The following is a 24,092-nucleotide window of genomic DNA, read 5'->3' as shown; positions in this document are numbered from 1 at the left end:
CACCTAAATACAGGGTTACTAAATGCTGAATTACAAGCAAATTTGGCACGGAATAAAGCCAATTAGATGGTTGAATAAATTCAACCTTACAATCTCCCCCTTTGGCTATTCCGTGACAAAACCCTAAAACAGACTCTAGACTTAACATGTGAGTTGGGAACAGTTGATCAAAACTCACTCACACCTAACTCTAGAAGCTGTGAAGCACTTGAATCATATGAACATAAACTCCTGAAACACAACAATACACCATGATCATTGTAAGCAGAAAATTATAAATGCATATGAAACAAGCAATATGAGATCAAGCAAAGATGGAGTTAATAAACAAACCATGGCTTGATCAACCAAGTGAACACCACAAGGTAGTGATCACAGTGCTCATTCACACTTGGAATGAACACAAAGACATACAAGTTAACAGGCACAAGGCAAGACACTTGTATGCTCAACACTCAACCAATGCATAGCACACAAGGCATATGCATCTAGGAACAATCCTACAAGGGCACAAGAGTGACAGTACATAAACCAAAATGCAGAACATTTAGATTAAAGTACTGATTTCAACATAGCATAAAGGCTGCACTTAAGCATGGTACATACCATAAAGCCTACAAATTATGCATAAAACAATAACCCTAAAAGCTTACATAAGCATATGGGTACAAACCAACAAATACCTGAATAACATCATCAACATATATTATAATTTAAACCAAGAGTATATGAAAAGAGTTAGAAACAGTTATACACCAAAACACAGTGTATCAAAACCATAAAAACACTAAAATACCCAAATCATAAACACATTACTCCCCCTCAACTAATTACTCCCCCTTAAGAGCTGCTTTTCTGCTTCTCAATCATCAATGAACTTTCTCCCCCTTTTTGACATGGAATGGCCAAAGGGTCACTTGTCATGCTGAGTTGTGAAGCTGTCAAGTGTAGCAGCCAAGACATCAATCTGGTCTTGCATGGCTCTCATCCTGTCAGAGTGCTCAGTTTGGACTGCCCTGATCCCATCAAGCCTTTCCAGAATGATCTGGAAAGCATCTGGAGGTGTGTCTGCAGAGGTTGAAGCTCTGTGTCTTTTGCCACTTCTCCTAGGTGTTGAAGTTGATGCAAGTCCAGCTGCTTCTGCTTCAGTCTCCATTGGAGCAGCCTCTCCTTCATCACCTTCATCTTCTTCTCCTGGAAGCCTAACACTTATCCTTTTGCAGGTAAGCTTGTTGATTGCAGAGGGTGTAGACATGGGACTGATGTCTTGAGGGATTGGAACTCCTTTACTCCTAAAAATCCTCATAAGCAAACTTGGAAAGATCAATTTAGGCCTAGAGGTTGTTCTAGTCTCATCCACAATGGTGTCATAAATGTGGGAACTTATGTCTATGAAGTTCTTTTCCTTGAGATCCATCAGAAAGACTGCTCTAGCACAGTTGATTGTAGTCAATTTCCTAATGGGATAGAGGTTAAACATCATGATTATGGTAAGGCACCTCATGTCCACTGGAAAGGCAGTGGTATTCAAACATTTCCCTTCTCTCTGCCCACCTATCCTTTGTTGAATTGTTTCAATAGACACACTCCTATCCTTGTAATTGATAAATTCTTCATCATCTAATCCTTCAAGCCCTAATGCATCATCTATGACATGAGCATCCAAGACAAATTCTTTACCCCTCACCCAGCAACTCAATTCATTATCCTTTATCACAGCATTTGAGTAAAATTCCCTTATTAAGGGTTCACACACAACAGGGAAACCACCCAAAAGCTTTTCCCATCCTCTTCCTTCAAAACAACTGGGAATAAAAGTTTGCCTTAAGTCCTCCAAATCCACAAATCTCTCTTGAATGATTCCTGCATTCAAGAAGTTATCCTTGTATCTCTCAAAGTGGTGAACAGACCTAAACAATCTAGAATCGATCTTTAATCTCTTGTCAGCCTTCTTTGCAGTAGATTTCTTCTTCTGAGGTGAGGGAGCCATCTGTGAACAATCAGAAAAGGCCACAACAACATATAGCAATATATGTGCAGAACCAGTCAGGACCATGTAGTAAACAGAGAGAGATGTCAACCAAACAAATGAACTTAAAAAAAACTTAAACAGCAAGCTATTTAGTTCAATCATATGGATAAACCAAGCCTAGGATAGGAAACACATGAACAACATGGTGAGACTATCCTGAAGGCAGATAAATGACATTGAGGCAGATAATGGAAAAATGATATGACACTCAAACAATATATTGATCCCAACAGAAGCTACCCACAGATAGACACACTAGAACATGCAAATCTAGCACAGTAAAACTCACAACCTCAGAACGAACCAATAGAAATCACTCAACAGCTCAAAGATCAGATTGAAATCAAATAAACACTTAGCTAAGCACAAGATGAAGGTCAATAATCATATGACAATAATTTAACACAAACTATAGCAACAGCAACCACACGCTAAGCAAGAACAAGGAGCAGAGACCGAAACACAAACCCATTTCAAAAACACAATCAAATGCGAAAAATCAAGGGTAAAAGCACAAAATCATGAAGAAAAGAGGGTAAAACAGAAAACCCATACCTGTAACTTGACGATTTTGAGCTACAAGAGTGCAACACAAGAGATTGGAAAAGGGAGCACGGAGTGTTTGGGAGGGAGAGTGTTTAGAGAGAAGATGAACAGTCACAAAAATTCGAGGGAAAAACTGAAAAAGTTTAAAAAACTGCTCCTGTTTCTGCAAAACACGCGATTTTCGCGACTGGTTTAAGTCGCCATTCAGTCACCAGATCAAGCCGCCAAAGCACTCAAGAACAAAATTTTGAAAAATTTTTCTAAGTGTTTTTCGCCACTGGAAGGTCTACCCGCGAGTGAGTCGCGAGCTGAGCCGCGAAAATCTCTGAGTGATCCTCGCGACTGGACCTTCCACTCGCGAACAAGTCGCCAAACATGACCAGCAAAGATGCGACTGAGGCTCGCGACTTCACATACCCGCGACTGAGCCGCCAAAACAGGGCAAAACTGTATTTTTGAAATTTTCAGATTTTTCCAACAAAACACTTTCCAAAAACACCTAAAACACTCAAAAATCTTTTTGTGCTTGAATTAACAAAGATTGAGCATGTGAAAACACATTTTATCAAGTACAATCACACAAATGAATATGGCATTTATTGAACATAAACTTGTGTGTTGTGTGTGGATATCAACAATGAGATAGTCCTTTGTCTAATGTGAAGCTTCAATGATCAATTCAACCATGGCATACACAATTAGCACTAAATCATGTGACCAATCTCAATTATAGAAATATGAATATATGACTTCCCACACAACTTGATAACATAACTTGGAGCTTTTCATTTGACTCCACTTTCAGCCATAACATTTGATCTTTTGAGGCAATCATCTCTCATTGTGAGAGGGATATATAACATTTCTCTTTGAAGAACAGGCCTTTGGCCCCTTTTTGAATGAAATTTCACTTTTAATATAAGGTCGCTTACCCTTTTTCCTAGTCAAATACTAGAATGTGCGACAGGCTTTTGCAGCTCAATATCTCTTTTCATTTGGAGATTTACATTTGGTGAGCTCTTTTTAGCAAAAAAAATAAAAAGTGGGAAGATATATAGACACAAGTCTATGCATGTTTCAAGATCAACATAACCATTCACTAATCATTCATGACAAGTTTGAAGATCTATTTACAACAATCACATAGATTTCAAGATTTTTCCCATAGTGATATGAGTGCATGAAAACAAGCAATGCTCGAAAATGCACAAAGCCATTAGCACAAAAGTACAAGGCAAAACAAGTTTTGAGACAAAACTCAACAAAGTCAATCAAGCTTTTTGATTTTCAAATTTTTATGTAATTTTTGGATTTTTGACTCAAGAAACAAAAAGATTGATAAAACACAATTAAGAAATATTCACAAGAAGAATAAACAAACAACCAAGAACAAACACAACAAGCATACCAAACAAACATAGTCACAAGGCATAGGAAGTATTAATGCATGGACATGTTATAATGCTTATGCATGAGTACCCCTTTTCACCCACACGTCACTTGCGTTTGGGGTGATTTCCTTAAAGGATTGGGTACGGGAGTTAGGGCTTTCAAACCTTCGTGAGAAGCTTTCCAAGCAGTTGGTGAATGCACCAATCATCTTCATCACGTTCATCATTCCGGGATCTCCATTTTGCTCTCTAGGTTGATCACTTGCCTAAGTTCTCCTATCAATTCTTGGTCCTCCTGACCTTTGAGGAGTTGCACTGTTCTTTGCTCTCAGTTTTTGGCAATTTGGTCGAGTGTGCCCTTGAAGTCCGCAATAATGGCACACATACATTCCTCTAGGACCTCTTTGTGGTCGAGGACGTGACTTGGCACAAGATTCAGACCTGCCCACAGACTGATTACGATGATTCAGCATCCGTTGGTCCACCACATTCTTTTTCTCCTCCACCTCAAGCTTCACACCAGTAGGGTCAGCTACAACTGGATCTTTGGCCTTCACAAACTTCACTTCTTTAGTGACATTTCCAGTTGAGCTACTTCCTCCGGTATATCCCAGTCCGGATTTGTCTGAAAAGCTCTTCTGAGATGATATAACATCATCTAGCTTCTTGGTGGTGACCCTCTCTATTTTTGCATTTGTTTGCACAACCTCATTCTCAAGAAATCTCACTTTAGTGTAAGCTTCGGACAGCTCACCATTCAAAGTTTCAATCTCACATTTGGCCTCCCTATACCGGATTAGGAGACTTTTGTAGTCCTCCTTAGCCTTCTTCATCTTTCTCACAGCAGCCTTGGCCACCCTTGTGTATTCACCCGACTTCTCCAAGAGTGAATTGTAATTTTCTTGAAGAGTTGCTGTGCTTTCTTCTTCTTTAGCTTCCGATTCTTCAACAATTCCTAGTGAGTCATCCTCACTATGTTCTCCAAGGTCTTGAACAAGCAAACTCAACTCATCCGAAGACTCAACATGAGCAATAGTCATGAAAGCTGAATAGTTCCCTTCTCCATCACAGCTCTCTTCAGATTCTGAATCGGACGAGTCTGAATCACTCAATGTCGTGGCATACACCTTGCCTTTCGATTTCAAATAATTAGGACATTCCTTCTTGAAGTGTCCATGCCCGTTGCATTCAAAACAAGTGACACCTTGTGTGGATTGGGATTCTTTTCCATCTTTTCTTTTGAAATCCCTCTTCTCCCTTCCAGAATTTTGGAATTTTCTCTTATCATCAAATTTTCCATTGTTTTTGAATTTCAAAAACTTTCTGAAATTTTTAACAAGATAGGCTACATCTTTGTCCACCATATCTTCTCCCGATGAGCCTTGATCTTCCACCTTCTCATTAGTGGTCTTTAGAGCAAGGGATTTACCCTTCCGTTGATTTGGCAGCGACATCTCATAAGTCTGTAGTGAACCAACCAGCTCCTGTACCTTGATGTCGTCAAGATCCTTGCTCTCTTCAATGGCTGTCACTTTGGCACGGAAGCTTTCCGGCAATGATCGAAGGATCTTCCTTACAATCTTTGAGTCCTCCATCTTCTCCCCCAAGTTAAACTTACTGACTACCACTTCATTTAACTTCCCATAGAAAGAGTCGAAAGACTCATCCTCACTCATCTTGAGCTCCTCAAACCGAGTGGTCAGCATCTGTAACTTGGTATCTTTCACTTTCTTCGTGCCTTCATAAGTTGTTTCCAGAATCTCCCATGCATCTTTGGCAATGGTAATGTGAGAAATCCTGTGAAATTCATCTGGAGACACACCACAGAAAATAGCATTTAGTGCTTTACTGTTAGCATTAGATGCAGCAAGTGCTGCCTTATCCCATGTGGATTTGGCTGCCTCAGGTTTGGCCCAACCAATCTCAACAGCATCCCACATGGATTCATCAATAGAGCATAAAAAAGCTCTCATACGAACCTTCCAAAACGCATAATTACTTCCATCAAAATATGGAGGTGCATTAAGGGATTGAGACCTATCCATCTCAAAAAGAAAGGGAGTCAAGGATCACACAATGGTAATGAAACCAAACAGCTGTGTACCCGCTCTAATACCAATTGAAAGTTCAAAAACGTGTACAAAAACACTTTTGAACGTTTAGACCCCCAAAAACCAACTTAATCAACACAAGCAATATGTTAAACAATTAGTGTGCGGAAACTTAACATATGCTATAATATGGAATAGGTTAAACAACTATCTAAGCCACAACAAAATAAACCACATCAGATAATGTAAAGGCAGAGATAGAGAGGAAGGAAGATGCAAACACAGAGATAACACCAGATGTGTTATCGAAGAGGAAACCGAAGACCTCGGCGAAAAACCTCTCCGCCGCCCTCCAAGCGGTAATCAATCCACTAGAAAATACAGTTGGGATACAAGGACAGCAATAGACCCTCCAAGCCTAATCTACCCAATGCACCTAAGCCCTCCAAGCTTCTTGCTCCAACGAGGTTACGCCGAACCTTTTTCTTTTCTAGCTTTCCGGATTCCGCTACTACACCGTAGCATCAACCAATGAATATTGGCTCCTTCCTAACTGCTTCCCAGAACTCCAAACGTCTGTCTCACAGAGATGATAATGGTGAGAACCAGGTTTGGTATAATGCCTCTCAAGGATTTGACAATGGAGAGGAAGAGAGTGAGGGAATTTGATGAGACTCTAAGGTAGAGATTGTGGGTGAAACAATCTGGTTTTTCTTTAGGGTTTCTCTCTCAAAATTCTCTCTGGAAGCTCTCTTTCAATCGTGGGTTAAAAGGGTATTTATACTGGAGTGAAGAGGAATGCGAAACGTCAGGTTTTTCCAAAACAGGGGTGGCTCGCGGCTTGACCTCGCGGCTTGACCAAGTCGCGAGATCCAGTCGCGAGTTAACCGTATGGCCAGTTGTCCTGTTTTGTCCTGTAGTGCTCCAGCTAGCATGACTGTTCATCTTCCAGCATGCTTGGCACGTGTGCATCTTCTGGCGGGTTGAAGCCGCGAGTCCACCCGCGAGTCCCAGCTGCGACACTCTGTTTTCTTGCACACTCTTGAGCAATCTTCACACTATCTCACTCACTACCCTTACAACAATCCCACCTAAATACAGGGTTACTAAATGCTGAATTACAAGCAAATTTGGCACGGAATAAAGCCAATTAGATGGTTGAATAAATTCAACCTTACATTCTTTGCTTGCCAAATACTGGTAGGGACAAACATTGTCAAAGATTGAAGCAGCAGCAGCAGCGGAATATGCAACAGCAACAACAGTTATACTCAGAGCAGAAGTCAGACTTAGAACAAGAAGGCAATGACTTGTAGTTTTGCATAATTCACTGTGTATAAACTGAAGGTAGTTTAGCTCTATTGTATATGGCTTTTAGTGTTGCACGTAAGAGAGCACGTGAATTTTAGTTTGTGTTAAGAGAGTTAGTTAATCAGTTTAGAGTTTGTTAATCAGTTAAGTTAGTAACTGATGCTCTGTTTTTGTATATAAAGAGCACAACTATGTAATCAATCATTACGTGAATAAGAATTTCATTTTCAACAAAATCTTATATGGTATCAGAGCTAGGTTCTCTCAAGTTCTAGAGTCTCGTTCTAAAAAATTCCCAAATTCTAGGGTTTCATTCTTGAGAGCTTGGAGTTGCTTCAATGGCGTCCATAACTTCTGCATCAGATTCTCCTTCTACTTCGGTTGAACGTGATCCAGCATTGGTAGAGTATATTCATAATCCTTTGTATCTTCATCATGCTGAAAGTCCTGGAGCTATGCTCGTATCAGAGGTCTTGATTGGTGAAAATTACCATGCTTGGGTTTGATCTATGAAGAAGGCTTTGATTGCAAAAAATAAGTTTGGGTTCGTTAATGGCACAATCACTTTATCTTCTCCATTGATCAAAACACCAGCGACAGTTGATGCTTGGATTCGTTGTGATAACATGGTTGGTTCATGGTTGATGAAAGTTGTTTCACCTTAAATCAGAGTAAGCATCACTTATAGAGACACGGCATTGGAGATTTGGAATAATCTCAGAGACACACATTCCCAAGGTAATGGACCTAGGGTCTTTGAGTTGTAGAAGGATATTGCATCAATCAATCAAGGTGATTCTTCAATCACTGCTTATTTCACTCAATTGAAGCTGTATTGGAATCAACTCAAGAATTTCAGGCCTACCCTAACTTGTTCTTGTGGAAAATGCACTTGCAATCTTTCACAAAGAATAGAGAATGTTCATCTTCAAGATTCTGTAATGCAATTTTTAATGGGACTCAATGATTCATATTCTCAAATTAAAGGACATATTTTGTTAATGGAACCACTTCCATCCATTAACAAAGCCTACTCTTTGTTGATTCAAGAAGAAAGGCAGAGGCGTGTGGGAAGTTCTAATGCTTACATTGAGTCAACTGCTCTTGCTGTGAAAAGTTCCAATGCTACTTCTTTTTTTCTGGGGGTAAGAATTCTAAGGGCAAGGATAGGCCTGTCTGTAATCATTGTGGGAAACTTGGTCATACTATGGAGAAGTGCTTCAAACTGCATGGATTCCCTCCTGGTTTCAAGCCTAAAGGAAAGACTTCAATGGTGAATCAAGTGGGTGTTCAATGGTGAATCAAGTGGGTGTTCAAGAAGATCTTGCAGAAAACAATCAGTCAGTCATTGATGCTAATCAATTTCCTTTTACTAAGGAGCAATGTCAGCAGTTCTTGGCTATCCTAGGCAATCAGATGCAAGCTGCTCAATTTAACATGGGAAATAAGGAGGTCCATATGGCTGGTAATGTGATCAAGACTCATCCAGAATCTCAAGCAGCACACCAAGCAAGTGTTCCCCAGTCTAACAATGTCCTCAATATGTCAGGTATGACCCTTTTTGAAAGCATTAATTTGAGGCATTCTGTTTTTTCTACCCAAGTAGTGAATAGGAGAGTTTTTAATGGAGATACTTGGGTTATTGATATTGGGGCAACTGATCACATTGTGCATTCTGTTCATTTGTTTACCAATTTTACTACCATTAGCACTAATGTTGAGCTTCCAAATTGTGAAACAGCTGTGGTAACCCATATAGGTTCTATTTCCCTTTCAGCTACTTTAGTTCTTCATAATGTTCTTTGTGTCCCTTCTTTCTCCTTTAACCTTTTGTCAGTCAGTCAAATTACAAAATCTTCTTCCTATTGTCTTATTTTCTTAGCAAATCTTTGTTTCATACAGGACCTTATTTGCTAGAGGACGATTGGTGTGGGTGAAGTTCATGATGGGTTGTATTTGCTGCAGCAAAACCCTTTAGATGCTTGTACCTCTCCAATCAACTCCGGTTCATCCTTTCAATCTCTCTTCAATTCTGTTTTCAAGTCTTTTTTAAATAAATCACAATCTCCTGTAATCAATAATATTTTTGTACCTTCTTCTTTATGGCATCTCAAATTAGGACATCCCTTTGATGCTAAATTTTCTTCCTTAAAGAATGTACTTTCTGATGTTGTTTGTACTTTTAATAAAGATTGTGAGATTTGTCCACTTGCAAAACACAAAAGACTGCCTTTTCCTTTTCTTAATCACATTTCAAAATTACCTTTTGATATTGTGCACTGTGATATTTGGGGTCCATATTCAGTTCCTACTGTTGATGGCCACAAATACTTCCTTACTATTGTTGATGATTGTACTAGGTCAACTTGGGTTTATCTCATGAAGTCCAAGTCTGATACTAGGCCTCTTTTACAATCCTTTTATTTCATGATCAAAACTCAGTTCAATAAATCTATTAAGGTTTTTAGAACAGATAATGGTCTTGAGTTTCAAATGACTGATTTTTTCAAGAGTCATAGTATCATACACCAACATAGTTGTGTTGCCACTCCACAACAAAATTTTGTTGTAGAGAGGAAACATCAACATATTTTGTGTGTTGCAAGGGCTTTGAGAATTCAGTCTAATGTTCCTATTGCCTATTGGGGTGACTGCATTCTCACAGCAATGCATCTCATTAATAGGCTTCCATCCCCTCTTCTTTATCATAAAACCCCTTTTAAGTTGCTTTATGGTAAAATCCTTGATTATCATTCTCTTAGGGTGTTTGGTTGTCTCTGTTTTGCATCCACATTGGCTCATAACAGGTCTAAATTTGATCCTAGAGCCATCAAATGTGTTTTCTTGGGTTATCCTTTTGCTGTTAAAGGTTACAAATTACTTGATTTACATTCTAAAAGGATTTTTGTTTCGAGGGATGTTACTTTCCATGAGTCAATTTTTCCTTTTCACTCTATTCCATCTTCAACTTTGTCTTCTCCCTCTGATCCTTTATCTCAAATTTGTACTTCTGATGCCCCCCCTTTACCTATTGATGATCCTAAGGTCCATTCTCATACTATTAGTCCAGATTCTCAAATTCTTGAAGATCATTTTTTTGATCTTCCAGAGGATTTGTCCATATACTTACCTAATAATATTGTTGATGATGCTATTTTACAACCTGATCATATTCCTTCAGCCTTACCTACTGCTTCTATTCCCTCTCTTAGAAGGTCTACTAAAGTGTCTAAACCTCCTCCATATCTCCAATCCTACAAGTGCAATGCAGTTTCTACTAGGTATCCCATTTCTAATTTTGTTTCTTCTCAACATTTGTCACCTAGCTATTCTCACTTCTGCAATAGCATTTCTGCCTTTAAGGAACCTCAATTCTATCATCAAGCTGTTGGTGATCCTCATTGGGAAGCTGCTATGGTAGCTGAACTTGATGCATTGGAACAAAATCATACATGGTCTGTGGTTCCTTTGCCACCAAATAAGAGGGTTGTTGGCTGTAAGTGGGTATTTAAAATTAAATACAAGGCTGATGGTAGCATAGAGAGGTACAAGGCACCGCTGGTTGCCAAGGGTTATACCCAACAAAAGGGCTTGGACTACACTGAGACTTTCTCCCATGTGGCTAAAATGGTTACTATCAAACTGTTTTTGGCATTGGCTACTGTGCAAGGATGGGGTCTTCACCAATTAGATGTTAATAATGCTTTTCTAAATGGTGATCTTCATGAAGAAGTCTACATGTCTCTTCCTCCTGGTTTGCACAGCAAGGGGGAGTCCAAGGAGTCAAAAGGGGAATTGGTTTGCAAGTTGCATAAATCATTGTATGGCCTTAAGCAAGCTTCAAGACAATGGTTTTCAAAGTTTTCAAACACCTTATTGCAGCATGGTTTTGTTCAATCCAAAACAAATTACTCTTTATTCATTAAGAAGGATGGTAGATTGTTAATTGCTCTTCTAGTTTATGTTGATGATAGCAATGATCCTAAAGCTATGGAAGATCTTAAGGTGTATCTAGACAAGCATTTCAAACTAAAGGATTTGGGTAGTTTGAAGTATTTTTTGGGTTTGGAGGTTGCAAGATCACAAAAGGGCATTTCTTTGTATCAAAGAAAATATGCTCTTGAAATTGTTCATGAGGTTGGAATGCTTGGTTGTAAACCAGCTAGAACTCCCATGGAAGCTAGTTTGAAGTTGAGCAAAGATGATGGTGAGTTACTACATGATGCTGGAATGTATAGAAGGCTGATAGGTAGACTGCTGTTCTTAACAATCACTAGGCCAGACATTACTTACTCTGTGCATAGGTTAAGTCAATACATGTCTAAGCCTAGAAAGCCTCATTTGAAGGCAGCATATAGAGTCATTCAGTACATTAAAGGCACGACAGGTCAAGGGTTGTTATTTCCATCAAACACTTCACTGCACATAAAAGCTTTTGCAGATGCAGATTGGGCAGCTTGCCCAGATTCTAGAAGGTCCATTACAGGTTTCTGTGTTTTTCTAGGTGACTCATTGGTCTCTTGGAAGTCTAAGAAACAAAATACAGTCTCTAGATCTACTGCAAAGGTTGAATACAGATCAATGGCTGTGGCTGTGTGTGAAGTGACTTGGATTTTATACTTGTTGAAGGATCTAAATATAGAACATGACAAAGCTGCTTTGTTATTCAGTGACAGTGAGGCAGCAATCCACATAAGGTCTAACCCTATGTTTCATGAGCGCACCAAACATATTGAAATAGACTGTCATATTGTGCAAAACAAAGTACATGATGGAGTTATAAGGTTGATGAATATTAGGAGTCATTCTCAATTGGCAGATTTATTGACAAAAGCCTTGAATCTAAGTCAGTTTACTATCTTAATTGGCAAGATGGGAATCCTAAATATTCATTCTAGTGGTGTCCATCTTAAGGGGGAGTGTCAAAGATTGAAGCAGCAGCAGCAGTGGAATATGCAGCAGCAACAACAGTTAGACTCAGAGCAGAATTCAGACTTAGAACAAGAAGGCAACGACTTGTAGTTTTGCATAATTCACTGTGTATAAACTGAAGGTAGTTTAGCTCTATTGTATATGGCTTTTAGTGTTGCACGTGAGAGAGCACGTGAATTTTAGTTTGTGTTAAGAGAGTTAGTTAATCAGTTAAGAGTTTGTTAATCAGTTAAGTTTGTAACTGATGCTCTGTTTTTGTATATAAAAAGCATAGCTGTGTAATCAATCATTACGTGAATAAGAATTTCATTTTCAACAAAATCTTATAAACATAGGCAGAGAGGAAACTACATTGGGTAAATTGGAGGAAATTGTGCATGGCAAAGAAGGAAGGAGGGATGGGGTTTCGTGACCTCCATGCTTTCAATCTAGCGATGCTGGCCAAGCAAGCCTAGAGGTTAATACATGAAAACCACTCTCTGTTCTACCGAGTTTACAAAGCTCATTATTTCCCAAATTTCTCCTTCATGTTTGCTGAGTTGGGGAATAATCCTTCCTTTGTTTGGCGTAGTCTCCTAGCAGCAAGGGATCTCATCAGAGAGGGCTCACGATGGTAGGTGGGGGATGACCGCAGTATTGGAGTGTTCACGCATCCTTGGTTGTCTCACACCCCTGTACCACTAAATGATGCACCACCAGATATAAAGGTGTGTGAGCTAATCGACCAAGACTCAAGACAATGGGACCGAGGAAAAATAGATGCCATGTTTAGCCCTCAAACACGAAATGAGATCCTGTCACTGCCATTAAAAAATCTTAACTCTCATGACTCTGTTTGTTGGATGGAAAATAGAGCACAAAAATTCTTCGTACAGTTAACTTACAAGGTAGCGGTTCGCTTGAAAAACTAGCCCAAGGCAGAACATTCAGCAGCTCGGCTTCATGCGTGGACATGGAAAGTGATTTGGTCCCTCAATGTGCCACCAAAGATATGAACGTTTATATGGCGAGCGTGCTCTAATTGCTTGCCTACCCGAGACAACCTACATCGTAGGCGAGTGCGAGTGGAACAAACTTGTGAGCTGTGCAAACAAGAACTCGAGACTACCACTCATATATTATGGACATGCCCCTTTGCAAGAAATGTCTGGGCATTGATCAAGGGAAAAATCCAAAAATGCAGTAATGGAGATAATGACTTTTTTCTTCTCTTCAAGCAAATGCAAACTAAACTGAGCAAACAAGAACTAGAGACATGGGCGGTCATAGCTTGGGCTATATGGAATGCAAGGAATAAAGTATACTTTGAACAGTTCCAACCTCAGCCACAGATAATTTGGGAAGGAGCAAGAGGCTTACTGGAGGAATACCAAAGCTTTATGGAAGCACAAAGAGTAGCGTGAATGTCCTGTTTTTTTCCTTTCACATGGCTGTGTCTGTCTCTTATTTTTAATGTTTCTTTTGTTGCTCATGGGCCCAGCATTAAAGTGTTGTTGGTGCCCCTCTCACCCATGGTATTTTGCATGGGGTTGTATACTTTTTATGATATAATACACTTTCTATCGTCTTTACCAAAAAAAAAAAAGAAAAAAAGAAGAAGAAAAAGAGTGTCAATTGTCATTTTTTCTCTCTCCTAATTTGTCTGTTATAGAATCAAATTTGCTCTCTCATTTATTCTTTGTCTTAATTTGGCTTTCGTCAAACAAAATTTGCTCTCATCGTCTCTCTCCACAAACGTGCTTTATGACAACCAAAATTGGGAATTAAGCCCATTTTCCTAACTATATAGTTAGTAGGTATGGTTTCAAAAGTATATATTTTACTAACATCTCAAGTCTCAAAGACTCGATTTTGGGCTATAAATCGAGTCTCAAAAACTGGATTTTCTTGATCTAATCACGTCTGATATGGCATTTTTTCCACATAGCGTCCACCTAGAAATCGATCTCTAAGACTCGATTTATAAGAGACCCTTTACAAAACAAGTATAATGTTTTAAGCACACACCTTCTCATCAGAGAAAAAAAAAAAAAAAAAAACATGGGTTGTAGTCAGTCGAAGAACGAGATCAAAATGGGTGGACTTAGATCGGCGTGGGACCATGGGTGGGTGGGTTTCAAGTCGGCATGGGTGGCTTCAGCTCGACGTGGGCCGTGTGTGGTCGAGCGTGGATGGCCGTCAGTGCTCGTGGCTAGCCGTTGGTCGGGTTCAGATCGTCGTGGGTTGAAAAAGCTGAGTAGAATCAGTATCTCTCTCTGAGGTGAGCTCTTTCTCCTATCTGATTTGGGTCTCTAGGTTCTTTCTCTTCAATCTAATTTGGGTCTCCTTGGATTCTTTCTCTCTTTGATCTGATTTGGGTTTTCAAGTTCAGTTTTTAGTCAAAATAAAAAAAAAAAATCCAGAAAAATTGTTTTATTGTTGAATAAATAGCGAATGCGTTTCATTGTGTTGGGATTGTTGTGTTTTTAGGATTTCTTAAATTTGTTTTTTTTTTTTTTGGTATTTCTGGGAATGGTTTCTACATGACTTAGACTTCAATTTTTTTTGGCTTAGAAATCGAGTCTTAGAAACTCGATTTCTAGGTGGACGTCACGTGAAAAAAATGCCACATCAGATATGATCAAACCATGAAAACCGAGTCTTTGAGACTCGATTTATAGCCCAAAATCGAGTTTTTGAGACTCAAAATGTTAGTAAAATATATACTTTTGAAACTATGCCTACTAACTATATAGTTAGAAAAATAGGCTTAATTCCCAATTTTGGCTGCCTTATGACTAACTCTAAGTTTTGACTTATCGGAGGAAACCATCGAAAAAAAAGGAAAAAGAAAGAGTAGCTGAACTAAACAAACCCGAACCCAGCCCAATGATGCGTTCTATCCTGGGCCTGGCCCGCTAATATATATAGATTATTCAGAATTGGTTTCTTCTCGCCCGTTAGCTTTAGGCTTTAGCTGTAACAAAAATCGAAAGGGAGAGAGAGAGAGAGTGTTGAGACTGAGGGGAAACTCGGCGCTGGGCATTTACTGTAGCTTTTTGCTCGCACGCAAAAGCAGAAGTGAGCTTCTTCTTCTTCTTCTTTATTGACACACTGTCTTTTCATTTTGTGTGTTGTTCTTCCTTATTTTTCTGGATTCTGAAATTTAGGTTCTTCAATTTCAAGCTTACCTTTTTATTTTATTCATTCATATAGATGAATATGATTTGTGCGTGTGAGAGAGAATATCTAGGGTTTATATAATGTGACAGACAGAGAGGTATTTCATTTTTGTTCTTTGTGGAACAAAATATCAGCCTTTCCCTAACACTTTCAACTTTCAAGTTCAACGCATTACCCATTACCCATTACCCATACCCATAATTATTTTTATATAAATCGACATTTTCTATTTCTGCAATTCAAATAAAAACAACAACTACACGATTTTCTTATACAAATTAAGCTTTGATATTTCAACTCCATGCTATTTGTTCAAGCTGTTATTGCCTTGGTTTCCTATATAAATTATTGGACTCAGGTTGATTTTACTAATAGATGGTAAGCAATTTTGCTTTGGTTTAGCTAAGGTGCTATAGAACTCACAATTATAGTAGGATAATTCTGTCCTATTCCTATAGGCTATAATTTAGGATATTAGTGTACAACGCAGTCCATCAGGTAGTTTCTACACGTGTTGTAATATATATACATATATATTTTAAATTATAGTAAAAAGTATAGATTCATTTGGAAGTGTAGTTGTAATTTGAACCAAGTTTCATGTTAAAATACACTTCTGTCTGTGAGTATATTATTTATTAAACTCTCAAAAACTAAATCTGTCAGGGAGCAGATTTGAGTTTTTTAGCTTTAGAGTTTTTTAATAAATCCTTGAGAACTGATCTTTGAGCTGAATTATTTAGTTGTAAATAGTATAGGAAAAAGTTTACCTCCAAACCGGTTTGGAGGAAATTTCCATCAACCCACTACATGGCTATTGGTAAAGCTATCTGTGTATACTTTTACTCACATGAACTATTTAATGAGTCATGTGACTTGGTAAAAATACATGTGGGTAGTTTTATAAGTCACCACGTAATGGGTTGGAGGAGATTCCTCCAAACCAGTTTGGAGGAAAACTTTATCCACTAGTATATTTATGGGAATTCATCCCTATATAATTACAACTTATTTTGAGACTTCTAAGGTCGTCAAAGGAATTCTTCAAGAAGCCTGACCTGCAGGAAATTTAACCTGGCAGTAGCTTGAAAAGGCTGAAAAACTTTGTGGAATTAATTCCAGGTTTTGGTAAATTGGATTGACCTAGAATTTTACATGAGTGCCATGTGGTATTTGAATTTCATGCATGAATTTGGTTATGGCGTGTTCCTATTGTTTGGTATCTGGCAGGCAGAGGGTTGTTACTGTTGCTGCCCCATTTGTGTAATTGTCTGATAAACCTTGAATGATGTAATTTTTTTAATGTTTTGTGAATCTTTGGAGCAAGCAGTGACTGTTTGATGCATGTAAATGTGTTGGAAACTTTTTAGATGGATTAGTAGTTTCTTAAATTAAGAGAGATTTTTATCTTCTGATATTCAAGTTTTGAGTTTTTATTGGTTACAAAGTTATTAGTAATAACCTGGGATTTATATGATAGGCATTGTAAATGCCCAAGTTTGAGCCCTTCCAATTTTGGGCTCTCAATTCTTTTAGTTACAGCTAAGGGGCTTGTAATATGAGCTTTTAATAGGCTATAGGAATTTATTAAAAACTTATTATTCATTGAAATGAGATCTAGGTCTCAATTGATTCATTTTCATGCGCTTTTGATAGATGAATATTATTTTAGTTATGTAAGAATTCTTACATAATTCCTGAAAATAATATTTAAAGAGTTTAGTGGATATTGTGATTTGTATGTTAAATTCAAATTTTTGGGAAAAGTATGAATTTGAGACAAAGTATGATGAAGGTTTTATGGTTGAGTCTTATGGCATGCTCTAACCTCAATTAGTAGGGGAAAGAGTATTAGCTTGTCATGGAAATTTTTGTTTTGGCCGCCAAGTAGCGAGATGCTGCCACATCCCTTGTTTGGTGACATCCAACCAGTGGTGGATGCCAACCACCCTATGATTGATGAAGATTCCAACTTTAAGGGTTGATGATATCTTTTTATGAGATACCCAGGAGTAGATGGCATTGTGAGGAGAGTTGGATGCATTACAAATCTTTACAAACTTATCCGAAATATTATTTGATGAATGGTTGTGTTATCTTAATCATGAGAGATATATTGTGAAAATTTAGATGAATGGATTATATATATATAATGTAGTGTCGTTAACCAAAAAAAAAAAAAAAATGAACAAGGTTTACTGAGTTTGAGATCCCAAAAATTTTTCTAGTATGCACATCCACAAACTATGAAATGCTTCATTATACATTTGTTCATATTAAATTCCCATGTCACTTAATCCTTATGGAGCTTTTTAGCTAGTGATGGTAATTTCTGCCCGTCCTGGCCAGATGACAGGGCAGAGGGTAAGGCTTAATATTAAAACTTGAGGCAGGTATGGGGTGGAGACATGTTTTATTCTCCCCTACCCCACCTTGGGTATGTTACAAATATCATTTTATATATATATTTCAAATCAAGGCATATTAAGTTTTCTTTGAATTTTTCTTTTCCCATCTCTTGCCAGCAAAGAAGTTATGAATGATTGACGGCCTGAGGAAGGCTGGATTATTGATGTTATCATTTGAGGCTGAGTCATTGATGGACAGTGTGAAGAAGGCTTTGGATTACTATATTTTTTTTTCCTTTTTTATTGTTGGTGTCTAATTAATTGAATCTATTTCATAAATACATTTCTTCATCTTCTTCTTCTTCGTCTTCTTTTCCCTTTAAAATTTCTGAGTTTGTGTGAACCTGGATGATATCTTCCCAATTATATTTGATTGAAATCGGTGGGAACATTAGTTGAGTTCTTGAGGAGCTTGTTTGGTTTAGACATTCTTACCCTTTTTTTTTTTTGGGGTATGGTTTTGCTCAACTCTAAAGTTGGTATGTATTTGTTAGGAAGTGGGAGCCATGTGCACGGACTACAACCTTTTTATATTTGATGGTTATCAAACCTTTTGGGGAAATTTTAATGTTCTGGATATTAAATAAAGAGCATAGTATTTTGTGTACAAATTTAGTTTAGTTCGTGTTGATATCGAGTAAAACTTTAGTAGTAACATGCTGTTCATGCTTGCAAATTTGGATTATAGTTTGGGTCATGACATTTATAGCGCTTATAATATGCTCTAATTAATTTATGTAAACTGTCTATTGAGGAACTTACGATCTTTTCTCTCTTTTTTCCAGAAAATTGGTTCATAACCTATCTTGTAGAGGAGTCTCTCGTATAGATTTTGGGAGCCTCAAAATGTCAGGTGGCCCTGGACTTGAATCTCTTGTAGATCGTAAGCAAATTTCTGATAAACCCTTTTTATTGCTTCTGTGTTTCATGTATATATAACAATCTACAAGGTGTTTTACCAAATTTTAGTCAAGGTATGAGTCTAGGTGTAGTGTATTGAGTTGTAAGCTTTTCATACTTGTAACTTGGTGCACCTTGGCTTTTGAAGTGTATGCCTAATAGAAATGTTGCTTAAACTTCTAATTTTGGAGCTTCATAGGATCCCACTTTACTCCTTTAGTTGTGTTTAAAAGCAAGAGGTAAAATCTTTTCAAAACTGGTTAGTAAACTTTGTGTGTGCGCGCGTGCCTGTGCCTGTGTAAGACTGGAAAAGAGTGATGTAGACCTGGGTAGTTCTCAGTGTTTTTTTGTCCTGCACTTTTCGCCCAGATGGTTTGGGGCTTCATTTATTTATTATTCATTTTCTTTACTATATTTTAAAATTATTTCCTGTGTGCAGAAACAATATCAGTTATCACAAATGATGGACGGAACATAGTGGTATGTTACATGATATTAGTCCAATGCTTGCTAAATCTTATGAATGATGTATTAATTGTATTTACAAAGTTGGTTTTTCATTTAGGGAGTCTTAAAAGGCTTTGACCAGGCTACAAATATTATCCTTGATGAATCTCATGAGCGTGTCTACTCCACAAAGGTTTGTATCCTTACTATGATAAGCCTTCAGTTACAGTTTGTTTTATTCCTATGGTGCGTGAGTCAATTGGAGAAGGTTAATTTCAGAATTTAAAAAATTTTATATAGTATTTTTTTTTTCCACTGGATTTCTCAACATTTGGCCAACCAGATGGAGAACTTTATTAGCTTCTTTCCAGTAGACTTTTTTTTTTAAGTGTATTCTGCTGAATTTGGAATTTCTATATATAGTTCACTGAATGGAACAAATTACACATTTACTGCCCCCCCCCTCCCCCCTCTCTCTCTCTCTTTCTCAACATAACCTGACTTCGCACTTCTGACTTGCAGGAAGGTGTTCAACAGCTTGTGTTGGGTTTGTACATAATCAGGGGTGACAACATGTAATACCTTTGAACTTTGTTTTTATCCATTTTCTTTTTCCCTCAGTAAGAATTCCACACCCCCTCCCTTCCCCCCCCCCCCCCCCCCCCCCTACCCCCCTCCCAAAAAAAAAAAAAAAAAACTACATGCTATATTATAATCTAAATTCCTTGAATCTTGTAGAAGCGTAGTTGGGGAGCTCGATGAGGAGCTTGATGCTCATCTTGATTTGTCAAAACTGAGGGCTCAACCTCTCAAGCCTGTTATCCATTAAAAGACTAAGAAAGGTGCAAGTTGTTATGACCATGACCATGTGAGTGATTATTACCTACAAAGAACATGCAGGGTAGTTTTCGGTCGTTCTGAATATTCTATATGCGCATATTTGTAATATTGATAAAAAAGAGCTTTATGTCAATTTCTCCTAATCAAATGAATCATTTTCCAAGCCCCAATCAGTTCTCTAACATGATCTAGCGATAAGCCCATGTTGTGGATGCTTTGGAATGCTTTTGTTTTATTGGTAAGGCCCTATTTGTTTTGGGGGAAAATGATTGTGAAAAATATTTTTAGTGAAAAGTGCATTTTGAAGAAAATGACTTGGTTTTTGTTTGGTTGTCATTCAAAAAATATTTTTCAAGTGTTTACCTAAAATTTTTCCAGTGGTGGTTAGGGGGAGGAAAGTGGTGGTAGACAGCAAGTGGCAAAGATGGTGGCCAGTGGTGGGTGGCGAGCAGTAGCACCAGGTCGGGTTGAAAATGACAAACAAGTGGTAGTGGATGTTGTAGGTGGTGTAGAGGTGGTAACGATGGCATAAGGTAGAAGGTGGGGGTGAGCGTAGTGGGGATGAAATCCATTTGTTTGTTTTTTCTTCAAAAATGGTTTACGCTTTTAAAATTAGTGTCATTTTGGTGTAATTAGAAATTAATCATGAAATTGAATTAAAAGAAGAAGAAATTGATCAGGAGATAAAATTATATATGTTCACTAAATACAGCGGTGAATACGTTCCCAAACCTTGTACACTGCCAGTCACATTATGAGAGTGGGCCATGCCTTACAGCCTTTCCTTAACCACAAGGAGGGGATGCCAAGCCGCCAAGGCAATATTTAAGCCCCATCCCAAAAAAAAAATTGGCTTACCTTTTGTCATTTTTTTTATTGGAATATCTTTTTGTTTTAATTAGAAATTGTCATATCACATACTAATTAAATAGAATTTGGAGATTAAAATTTATTACCACTTTCTATTATATATTTAAAATGAAAGAACACCTTTAGTTAAAAGAGTACTACTGAAAGTAAGCCAAAAAAAAAAAATATATATATATATATATATATATATGAAAAACATTTTCGAAAATTATTTTATCTTGAAACAAACAAAATTAAATATGGTCTAACTTGATAGAAACAATTTATAACTGCGGGCACATTTGCTTAGATTTACAAATATCCCATTGAAACTCAATTTCTATCTCTCAAAAACTCCAATAAGTTGTTTTCAATTTTTGTAACTCTAGCTCAATTTTTTGAATAATGAGTTATTAAGGGTGGGTTTGGATCCACGTTTGAGTTTTGCTTTTTTTTTTTTCTATTTTTTTTTTCTATTTTTTCTACAGGCGTTTCAGGGGACAAGTGCAACAGTGGAGTACTGTTCAGTACTGTTTGGCCGTGTTTTTTTGACATTTCTGTCAATCAGTGGGCCCGTGCACTGTTCATGGACCCATAAATTTTATTTTTTATCAATTTTTTCATTAAAAATGGGTTTCACAGCACTATTCACACATTTAAAAATTATTTTGCTACAGTGTTTTCAGTTTTCAGTTTTCAGTTTCAGCAAAATAAGTTCTATCCAAACACACCCTAAAATTAAGAACCAAAGCTCAAACAAATTTTCTTGAGATGGGCCTACAAATTTTGAGAATTGGGTGATGGAAATTGAGTTTTGAGTGTTGATTTTTCCTAAACCAAAAACCTAAGTTACAAATTATGCTTTAAATTTTGAATCTAAGAACTACTTTCCATTACATACTTACATAATCATTATTGTCGTTGTTCTTGTTGTTATGATTAAATAGTTCTACATGAATAGAGGCGATGAATTCATGTAAAGAAAGAAATGAACTCTTTAGCCCAAGTTCTATGATGAAGAACTAAAAACAAGAAACATGATAGAAATCATCACCAAATTGTATTGACCAAAACTAGACGCCCACAAATTCCCACGGGAATTTTTGAAAATTCCAGTGGATATTGGGATAACGGTCACCTTTCAAATTTTAGAATTGACCTCCTTAAAATTTAAAATTTATAGTTTATCACTAATAATAATAGTAGTAAGGATTAATTACAGTTTACTCATTTGTGACTCATTTGTGGTTAGACTCAATTTCATGTTATTTATTAATGGTTTGAAAAATGTTATTTTACCCACTTGAGATTCTTTTGCTATGTAGTGGTTACCCACCTCATCACTTTTATAGTTAAAAACATTAAAAACAAAAACAAAACAAAACAAAAAAACAGTATTTGAAAGAAGTATTTAAAAAATATATATATATTTTAAATGTTTTCATTCATGCTGTTATAAAGAATGTTTTTTTTTTTTTTTTTCTTATTTAGTACTCCATATCAAGTTAAGTAATGCCCCCTAAGTATTTTGTTAGACACATAGACTCAAAAGTCAATGGACAAAAATGAAGAGTTTTAAGCCCATTTTAATAATGTCTACCTATGATTTGAAAAGTGCCACTTAAGGTGGCCTTCATTAGATATTTGTAATCCATATCTTCCATTGTCATTAGATAAACATCTTTAGTACATAAGATACAATAGAAACCTTATCTAAGCAACAAATCTTCAAACCCAAATCTCATATCATGATTCGAATCTCATTCGATCAACTCAAGAATCAGTCCACTCTACTAATTGCAAGCAAGGAGATAAACTTTGGGTGGCCAATCTTGTATCTAACAGGTATGTTTGTGTTTGAAGAACCCAACAATAGAAAGAGAGCAAAAAAAATCCAATTTTCTGGGTTGATTCAAATTTTTTTGGGTTAAGCTTGTTGTCCTATTTCTAGTTGAGCAGCGGACTTTTGCAAGTGCTCCATCAATTGCATGATTTCGACCTCATCGAAGCAAGTCCTTGCCTCATCAATGACAAGATTTCAACCTCGTTAAAGCACTTCTAAAAACATCAAACCAAAAGGAAATTCAAACCACAACCCTAAAAAAATTTGAAGCCATAAATCCATTATACCCAAAAAATTCAAACCCACCAATCCATAAAACCTAGAAAATTTAAACCCATCATCCATTAAACCCATAAAATTCAAATCCACAAATCCAAAAAACTTGAACCCACAATTCCATTAAACCTAGAAATTAATTGATGGGGTTTGGGGCTCATATCAAGTATAAAAGAATTGGTTTGTGATTGTGGGAATAAAAAAACCCATATCGAGAAAAAGAAAAGAGAGAATAGAGACAAAAAGTTAGATGCCAAAGCATATTCCTTTGAGGTTAGCAAAACCTTTGATTTCTTTGGCTCTTTCAACCTTTTCTACTCCAAATCGAATTGGATTTTTTGTTTTTCTTTTTTTAGTAGAAATGGAATCCCACTCAAGCCCTCTCTCTTTGTAATCATAGCCCTAACCCTAGGAAAAAGGAGAAGAACTTGCATTGAACTTGTAGAAGAAGATGAAGATGGGCAATGGGGTTTGTGAAATTTTGATCTTAGGATTTTAGGATAATTGAGTCTCTTTAAGAGTTCCGGATTCAAAGGAGATGGAGGAAAGAGATATAAAAGATTATTGAAAAGACATTTTTATTCTTGTTTTTTAATGGTGAAACGTTACGATGGTCTAACAAAGGCCACCACAGATAGGTTAATTGAAACTTTCCAAACTACGGGTAGACATTATTAAAATAAACATAATAACGAATGGATAAACTTCATGTAAGTATTACAATATTTTTGTCAAAAAGAAACAAGTTTTTTTAAAAAAAGGAAAATCTATGTCTCAAAGGAAAAAAAATATTTATTAAAAAAATTTGTTTTAAAAAATGTGCTTTTTGATAAAAAAAAAAAAAAAAAAAGGGTTTTAAAATAAAAGAAAATTAAAAAAATAAAAAAAAAAAAGGGAAAAAAAAACTTTTGGGCCGGGTGAGACTGGCTTGGACCAAGTGAGGTCTGACCCAGACCCAGACCCAGATCCCTATTAGCCAAAAAAAAAAAAAAAAATGCAGAAGGAAGATGAATATTTAATTTAATTTAATTATTACATTTATATCCCGTCGACCGGTACGGCCAATTTGCTTTCTTAAAATAAAAACCCGAAAGTTTATCAAAA

The 24,092-nt window shown here is 37.0% G+C and overlaps 1 protein-coding gene across 1 annotated transcript; it reads left to right on the top strand.

Moving 5' to 3' along the window:
• The first annotated feature begins 15,175 nt into the window (after positions 1-15,175).
• LOC126702843 (sm-like protein LSM8) lies at positions 15,176-20,190 on the top strand. Its single transcript, XM_050401698.1, has 6 exons — positions 15,176-15,323; positions 18,619-18,716; positions 19,173-19,213; positions 19,299-19,373; positions 19,703-19,755; positions 19,919-20,190. Exons 2-6 carry the CDS (start codon positions 18,680-18,682, stop codon positions 20,007-20,009), a joined length of 297 nt encoding a protein of 98 aa, XP_050257655.1. The 5' UTR covers positions 15,176-15,323; positions 18,619-18,679; the 3' UTR covers positions 20,010-20,190.
• Positions 20,191-24,092: the final 3,902 nt, after the last annotated feature.

This window comes from Quercus robur, chromosome 10, assembly GCF_932294415.1.
Source record: "Quercus robur chromosome 10, dhQueRobu3.1, whole genome shotgun sequence".
NCBI lineage: Eukaryota > Viridiplantae > Streptophyta > Magnoliopsida > Fagales > Fagaceae > Quercus > Quercus robur.
The sequence above is the reverse complement of the archived record's forward strand: the minus strand, read 5'-3'. Positions and strand labels throughout refer to the sequence as shown.

Coding starts and splice junctions, on each gene's coding strand:
- LOC126702843 (XM_050401698.1), top strand. CDS start 18,680: ATGTCAGGTGGCCCTGGACTTGAATCTCTTGTAGATC. Junction 18,717..19,172: donor ACTTGAATCTCTTGTAGATC/GTAAGCAAATTT, acceptor TCCTGTGTGCAG/AAACAATATCAGTTATCACA. Junction 19,374..19,702: donor AGCGTGTCTACTCCACAAAG/GTTTGTATCCTT, acceptor TCTGACTTGCAG/GAAGGTGTTCAACAGCTTGT.